General features: G+C 34.0%; 1 protein-coding gene and 1 long non-coding RNA gene across 2 annotated transcripts; both read left to right on the top strand.

The window, feature by feature from the left end:
• Positions 1-2,397: 2,397 nt before the first annotated feature.
• LOC145134753 (WAT1-related protein At2g39510-like) lies at positions 2,398-4,902 on the top strand. The gene is made up of 7 exons (XM_079069589.1): positions 2,398-2,626; positions 2,707-2,769; positions 2,894-3,010; positions 3,374-3,626; positions 3,858-4,019; positions 4,225-4,376; positions 4,562-4,902. The coding sequence occupies exons 1-7, from the start codon at positions 2,427-2,429 to the stop codon at positions 4,755-4,757; spliced, it is 1,143 nt and encodes a 380-aa protein (XP_078925715.1). The 5' UTR covers positions 2,398-2,426; the 3' UTR covers positions 4,758-4,902.
• A 397-nt stretch (positions 4,903-5,299) lies between these two features.
• On the top strand, positions 5,300-7,349 carry LOC145134754 (uncharacterized). Its single transcript, XR_013719330.1, has 2 exons — positions 5,300-6,375; positions 6,452-7,349. It is a non-coding gene; the product is annotated as an uncharacterized LOC145134754 (long non-coding RNA).
• The last annotated feature ends 1,454 nt before the right edge of the window (positions 7,350-8,803 follow it).

The following is an 8,803-nucleotide window of genomic DNA, read 5'->3' as shown; positions in this document are numbered from 1 at the left end:
GTTAAAAGCTCGACTCGAGATCGAATTAAACGAGCCTGAGCCGAGCTCGAGCCTAAATATGAGGCTCGTTTATTAAACGAGCTAGAGCCGAGCTTCAATTAGTGGGCTCGCGAGCCTAAACGAGCTTAAACGAGCCTACATACATACATACATACATACATACATATATATATATATATATATATATATATATATATATACACACACACACATATACATAGAGGCTCGTTTAGGCTCGATTAGGTTCACGAGCCCACTAAATTGTTCACGAGCCGAGCTCGAGCTTCATTTTAAGGCTCGAATCGAGCTCGAGCTCGAGCTTCCTTAAAATTAAACGATATGAGCTCGAGCTTGGTCAGGCTCGGGCTCGGCTCGGCTCGTTTACACCCCTAGAGAATGGTGACGAAAGAGTTGAAAACGATGATGTATAATTAGTCCTGTAATCATGTCAATGTTTCCAAATTCTCATTCTAAATATTAAAAAAATAAAGAAAATTCATTTTATCGGATATTGGATATCCGGAATATCTGAAAGTTTGAAAAATTATTATTCGCATCCAAATCCGAAATATCAGATATCCGAAATTTCAGATAATTTCTAAAAAGTCATTTAAACACCCGTAATAAAATGAGAAATTAAATATCCTCCTACATATCTTCTTAACCATATGAAATGATGACAAATGTTATATTTTGATAAAATTAATTATATTTTTGGACATTTGTCATCATTTCAAATGGGTAGGAAGATAATTAAGAAGAAAAGTATGATGATATTTAACTTCTCTAATAAAATATACACCTCTTCATCACTTTTAAAGGAATGAACGGGAGGGATTCACCGGAAAGAAAATGAAATGTAATAGAAATAAAAGTAAAGAGTAAATTACACGAATGGTCCCTATGGTTTGGGGTAATTTGTATGTTGGGTCCCTAACTTATTTTTTTAATTCGGAAGGTCTCTACTGTTTGTTTTTATCGCGTGCTTGGTTCCTGTCTTACCTAAAAAGACTATTTTGCCCTTGATTTTTTTTAATTTATTTAAATAAGGTGGGGATGGTAAGGTGATGTAGAATTGGGCTGGGGTGTGTTTATTTAAATAAATTAAAAAATCAACGATAAAATAGTTTTTTTAGGTAAGACAGAGACAAAGCGCGCAACAAAAACAAACAGTAAGGACTTTCTGAGTTCAAAAAATAAGTTAGAGACCAAACATGCAAAATTACTCCAAACCATAAGGACCATTCGTGTAATTTACTCAAAAGTAAATAAATGCGCTCTTGAGTTTTTGGAAATGAAAAGACAAAAAAGTCATTTAAGCACATTTCTCTTCTAACACGAGACATTGATGAAGTTGAAGGTGAAATGGAAAGACAAAAAAGTCATTTAAGCACATTTTCCTTCTAACATGAGACGTTGATGAAGTTGAAGGTGAATAGTCGGGGCAAAAAACCAGTTAATTAAGCACATTCCCCTCATAATCCGCGTAAAACGGTGAGGATGGATTTGAGCATTCTTTTGTCTTCCTTCCCCTTCCATTTTATTCCTTTCCGTTCTTATATCTCGGATTCTCTCCTTCCAACCTAAAATGAATTCAATATGTTAGGGTTTTTTCCCGCCGCTAATTCAAGAGTTTTTTTTTTGTTTTTTTTTTCTTCGGTGGATATATAATTTCTGTTGATATTTTTCCATTTTTCTAGTGACCCGAACATCTATGCAATTACATAAGGAGTAAGGGCGACTAATTAAAATATTTTTTATTTTTTATTTTTTATGAAACGGCAAACTAACTAATCTACTCCTAAATAACCACTTATGTCTCCACCGAGACTTGAACCCCTGACCTCTCATATGAGATGGTCACTTCCATACCGCTATCAATACCTACTAATTGAAGCTAGCTAATTGGATTTAAATAGCACAACAGGAAAGTGGAAAAACTCACAAATCTTCGTAATTAATAAAAGAAGACTAATCTTTTAGGTCAACCTTCTTATTAATTATATTAATTAAAGGACATGCAAAAACTTATATTTTGACTCTTTTATGTCAAACTTATTACTTTTTGATGCAGAAATTTGACAATGAGTATTAAATTAATTAAACAACAAGCAACAACTTTTTTTATATAGATTAATACAAGGTTCGTAATTTCTCCTGAAAAAAGGTAAAGTTCATACATTTTGAAGTAGAGAATTTGTGGCATTGACACTTTGAAAGTGAAATTTTATCTAGACTACTTTTTAAACATTCAGACAAAACCATTATATATATATATATATATATATATATATATATATATATATATATATATATATATATATATATATATATATATATATATATATATATATATATATATATATATATATACACCACTAGAAGCCCTTACAACCACAGAGAGACATATAACTTGATAAACAAGCATGTCGAAAGAGAGTTTTAAGGGGTTATATGTTCGTATCAAGCCTTTTATGCTCATGATCTTCTTGCAAACTTCATATGCTGTTAATGGTTTAGTTGTCAAGTCAGCCTTAAACAAGGGCTTAAATCATTATACTTTTGCTGTATACCGCAACGCTGTTGCAGCTCTTTTCTTCAGTCCTTTCGCTTTCTTCCTGGAAAGGTATGTGATTTTACATGCAATCATGTATATGAATCCGTAATTTTTCCTTTTTGTTATCATTTCTTTGCGGATGCAAACAGGAAAGTTAGGCCAGAAATGACAGTTTCCATCTTCCTGAAGATCATGTTACTGGGATTACTAGAGTATGTATTCTATATTCTGGTTTTTCTTGTGTAAGAAAGGAATTCTAAGTTTTCAAGAATGAATGATTTTGCATGTATTATCCATTTATATATCCTCTAACTGATGCTTTATATTGAATCACAGACCAGTGATCGACCAGAACTTGTACTATGCTGGAATGAAATTTACAACGGCGACTTTTGCTACATCTATGTGCAACATACTTCCTGCCATTACCTTTGTCATGGCTTGGATGTTTAGGTATTCTTCTTGTTCCTCAGGCAAGTTGCTACGTACGTGATTATATTAACTTTAGTAAACTTTAATTTGTGACAGCTACAGACATCCTATGTTTTTTGGCAGCTTACAAGATATCATGTCTTTTATTTATGCGTGACCAATATTGTGAACTAGGCCTTTATATTTTGTGAACCTTAATGTATACCACCGTGCACCAAGTCTTTCAAGCTTCAAAGATATAACAACAAGAGAAACCTTTCTTCGCAACATTTTCTCTTACAAATTAATATAATATTTTGTGTTTTAAACCCGTTTAGATAGGAAAGTAGCATTGATAATCATCCCAACAAATGTGGTCGTCTGATAATTTCTTTATTTTGGTAGACTTGAGAAGGTGAAACTAAGGAGTTTACATAGCCAAGGGAAGATCATAGGGACAATAGTGACGATTGGTGGAGCTATGATAATGACATTAATAAGAGGCCCTGCAATTCTATTTCCATGGACAAATCATCATCATCATCATCCTCTTCATCATCAATCTACGGTTAACACCATGAGTACACAAGATCAGATCAAGGGATCTCTCATGATCACTGTCGGTTGCTTTTCTTGGGCGAGTTTCGTCATCCTTCAAGTAAGTTTTCAGTCCAAAATTCTAGTTCATAATTATTATATTCTAAAAAATAGATGAAGAGAACAAGAATTTCATATGCGGATGATGTCAATTTTGACTAAACACACAAATAGAGATATTTCATGATGAAAAAACCGTCACAAGATATATTTCCGTCATTATTGACATGTTAATTAAGAGTATTTGTAGGGACAATATACACTAATTTTTATGTTTCTTGGTTGGAAAAAGGCAGTGACATTAAAGTCGTACCCAGCTCAGCTTTCCCTCACAGCGCTTGTGTGTATGATGGGGACATTAGAAGGGTCCATACTTGCACTTGTAGTTGAGAAGACCAATGCCTCAATCTGGTCAATTAACTGGGATATCAAATTATTTGCCGCTATTTATGGTGTAAGAAAAAAAATAATATTATCCTTCAGACCTTCACATTTTAGTTGACATTATCATTTATCAACGTCATATCAATTTATAATAACTAAGAAACAAGCTTTATGTGTAAAAGAAGTTACAATATGTTTCTCTTCGTGAATTATCTTGTCACATGAGATCGTGATTATTTGACTAATTTTCTCAAACATCTTTTATGTGGATGCAGGGAATAATGTGTTCCGGATGCGCATATTACATTTCGGGTGTGGTAATGCAAGAGAGAGGACCAGTTTTTGTGACGGCTTTCAGCCCACTTGGCATGGTTATTATTGCCATTTTGGGGTCTTCCATTTTAGCTGAGAAATTGAATTTGGGAAGGTATATTTAAAAATATTTATCAGTCTCATGTATTTCTATTTATAACGTTAATTGAAGTATATTTTATTTTATTTTTTTAGAACAACTAAAAGTAGTTGAACTTTATATAAGTATATACCTAATTAATGAAACTTTCTTTCCCACGTACGTTTAATGGATATTAATTTCCGAATTTTGATTTGTAGTGTTGTTGGAGCGGTTGTAATTATGGTTGGACTATATTTGGTTATATGGGGGAAAAGCAAGGATCAAAACAAACAAGACCTTGAGTTGTCTTTAAATGAACAACACATAGATGGTGTGAAGACGGCGACGTTTAAACACAATGTTGATCTCGTTAATTCTGACGGAAAACCATCTACTGATCTTGAAGTAGTTTAAGGACATCGTTTACATCATTTATTATTTTTTAGGATCAATTGCAAACGGACACCGAGTCAATTGGGTTGATCCATAAACTCACTCAACTAATTTCAAATTCTTGGTCAACCGACTTTTGAACATCAAGTGGTTGACTCATTGCTCTTGTTTATGTTCCTCATAATCCCTCGTATGAATTGCACTAAGAGGTGTACTCACAACTTACCATTCATTTTTTTTGTCGCGTCAGTTTTCCATTCACTCACATTTCAGTCACAAAAAGTTAGGAAACGGTCACTTTTCACTTTTATTTTTTAAAAATAAAATTAATTTTATTTTAAAGTTTATAACTAATAAATAAATAAAATTAATTAAAAGAATGATTAATAAACACAAAAATTAGTAAAAATAAAAATATTTCATCACTTAAAAATAAAAATTACATAATAAAACCTAGAAAACATAATTAAAATTAGATAATAAAAATAATAAACCATTATTAAAAAAAATATGGCACTTTGAATCGTCATCCTCGTTATCCAAATACTCGCCCGAGTCCTCGATGAACATATCTGAATCTTCATCCGATTCATGAAACAAATCATCGTGCCAAATAATCGGCCTCGGGCTATATGTAAACCCTGTAAATGTGCTCCACCAAATCCGCACGAAAGGAGTGATGAATGTCGCGATCATATACTTATCTTCTATTTGCCCTATACTCTTGCGTACTAACAGCTACTCCTTTTCCGTTTGGCAAAACTTCGTTTAGATGGGGTTTGATAAACTAAAAATGATCTTTTGTGAAAACAATTTTAACGGCAAACGGAAGACTTTTAAAAGTAACTGAGCATCTTGATCTTCCTGCCCAATTGATTTTCGACTTCATGTTAAACTCTTTGAACTTTTCAAAGGTTTCTGACTTGTGCTTGATTAAGTAGATATATCCATATCTGCTATAATCATCAGTAAAAGTCACATAAAATCGATTTTCATCCCTTGTGATGGATCAGAAGGGCCCACACACATCTGTATGTATGAGATCCAACAATCATTCACCTCTTTCATAAGAACCAGTGAAAGGTGATTTAGTCATCTTTCCAAGCAAACACGACTCGCATGTATCATCCGACCTTAGGTCAAATGATTCCAACACTCCATCCTTTTGGAGTTGGGAAATGCGTTTCTTGTTAATATGTCCAAGACGACAATGCCACAAGCATGCTTTGTCTAAATCATTAGACGCATCAATTTGTAACACGTTATTTCCTAAATTGTCTACAACCATCACAGTTTCATATACACCATCACAAGGCAATGCTTCAAAATAAAATACACCATTATAATAAGCATTAATAGAACCAATTTCATTATTAAATGAAAATCTAAAACCTTGTCTGTACAAACCATGAAAAGAAATAATATTCCTCGTCATTTCTGACGAGTAGAAACAATTGTTCAAGTCTAAACATATTAAGCAATAAAGAATAAACGTCGATCTTTGTAACAAGTGATGATCTCCTATTGCCCATTATCAGGTTCATCTTCCCGTGCCCCACATCCCTACTTCTTCTTAGTCCCTGCAAGTCAGAGCAAATGTGAAAACCACGTCCTGTATCAAGGACCCAAGAATTAGAATGTAATGAGTTTTTAGACATAATAGTGTAAATACATGCCGTGGTAGGCTTGATCTTGCCATCCTTAATGTCTTGCAGGTACTTGGGACAACTTCGTTTCCAATGTCCCTTGTCTTGGCAGTAGAAGCACGTTGCTTCCTTTGGATCTGAAGAGGGAAGGGCAGAACCTGATTTTCCTTTGGATTCACTTGAGGACCCTTCATGAGACTTTCCCTTCCAGTTTGACTTAGAGGGGCTTTCCTCTTTTTCCCTTTTCCTTGTCCAATAGACAGGACTGGAGCAGCAGCTACAGGAGTGGATTCAACAGATTTTCCTTTCAATCCACTTTCAGCAGTTCTCAGCAAGCCTTAAAGTTTGCTCAAGGTGACTTCCTCTGTGCTCAGATGATAAGTAATTTTGAACTGATCATAGCAAGGAGGCAATGAGTGCAGGACTGTATCAATAGCCAGCTCCTCATCAAAGTTCACATTCAGTTTTAGCAAACGATCCACATATCTCAGCATGCGTTGCAGGTGGGTCGTGATGAACTCTCCATCCTTCATCTTGGCAGTAATGAATGACATGACTATCTCATACATTTCTTGACGTGCTCTTTGATGGTACTTATCCATCAAGTCCTGGCACATCTCATAAGGCCAATAGTCTTCATAAAACCACTGAAGCTCAGGAGTCATAGTCGCCACCATAATGCACGACACCTTAGTGGCATCCTTGCATTGGGCCATAAACTCAGCAATTTCCGCAGGAGTAGCTTTGGTTTCGTCTATCTTGTTCATCTGTTTGTTGAAGACGTATTCCTTGTCCTCAAATCTCAAGGCCATTCTAATGATGCGAATCCAATCATTAAAATTGGATCCATCGAATGTCACCTTGGCACAAATGCTCAAGAGCGAGAAGGAGTTGTTGTTGTTGTTGGAACCAGAAGCGTTGTTTGAGGTAGACATCTGAAAAAGAAGAAAGACAAGTTTTGATTTGATATGGAAGTCCTTAATATAACACCCAAATGAAATATTAAGGATAGGACCCATCACAATAATTCACAATATAGAAAAGGGATGTCGTAATCTAATTGTAAATTATTTGAAGGTAGGTAAATGACGATTTACCAATTCCACCAAGAAAACGAAATTTAAATGAATTAGGTTTTCAATGAAATGAGATTCCTTGATCCTTTGAGATTCATTGAACTATTCAATGGCATGTTTAATCTCGATTATGCCCTTCAAGTTTGTGACTGGGATACCGAGGATCACAAACAAAGTGTGAATAACCATGCAAATTAGCTTGGTACTCTCGATGTCATTTACCACCCAATCAATGTGTCAGTTAACCACACACGCTCCATTGATCAATGATAATTTACGAGTTATCCATTGCCACCCTTTGTTAGTCCAAGTTAGTGTGTCGGTTAACCACACACGCTACACTAACGACTTGACAAAGTGAAATGTGAAATTTCATGGATTAGCATCAAATTCACATTTTCCTAAAGTAAATAAGATTGGGAATTTATAAAAAAAATTAGTTACTTTATATTTATCATTATACTTATTAATGAGGAATTAATTTCCTATCCTACTCGTTCGGGTAATAACCCTCCACTAGTCAAGAGTGCGGTGGGTAAGAATTGATACCTAATGTCGGTCATTTTACATGCCGCTTCCTTAAACACCCCTTATAGACCAACTTTGTGAATGAGGCCTACTAACGGTAAGACTGACTTTCTTATACATATATATAAATTAAACTTTTAATATTATAATAGTATAAGGGTGTATTTTAAACTTTTAAAATACTAGGGTTCCAGAATTTAATATTTCAAAATTAATCTTTTAATTAAATTTTAAATTCCAAAACTAAAGGGTGTAATTTGAAACTTTTCAAAATTACTAGATCAAATTTTAAATAATTAATTAATCAAATAATTTTGTCATTATCATAAAATCTGACCAAATCAATCTTATTTGATAAGGAAATCAGATTACCATTCAGAAAGGTCAATTTAAGGCATTAAAAACGAATTATGGTAATTATCCTAATCCAAACAAGATCTGAAAATTGAAAAATCAGGCATCTGACGAGTCAACTCGTTGAGTCAGGCTATGAACTCGTCGAGTTCATCATAGAACTCGTGACAGATTGAGAATTATATTTGCTTAAGCTTTGGACAATTCACAAAAGCATCAAATTCAATTGAAAAACATCCTAGGCTCTGATACCACTGATGGGTTTTGAGCATAACAACATCCTATGTGATCACGCAACCCTAATTACTTTGGATCTAAGTTTATCACTAATTGAACATGCAAAAGAAATTTCAAAGAAATAACCCTAGATCTAGCATATATAATTCGAAATTCATATATAAAAAGGTTAAGAAGATTACCTTTCTTGTTATATAGCAATAACAAGAATTCCTTGATTGATCTT

The sequence above is a fragment of the Lactuca virosa genome, chromosome 8 (assembly GCF_052849685.1).
Source record: "Lactuca virosa cultivar CGN04683 chromosome 8, Lactuca_virosa_CGN04683_v6, whole genome shotgun sequence".
NCBI classification, from domain to species: domain Eukaryota; kingdom Viridiplantae; phylum Streptophyta; class Magnoliopsida; order Asterales; family Asteraceae; genus Lactuca; species Lactuca virosa.
This window is presented reverse-complemented; position numbering and strand designations above follow the sequence as displayed.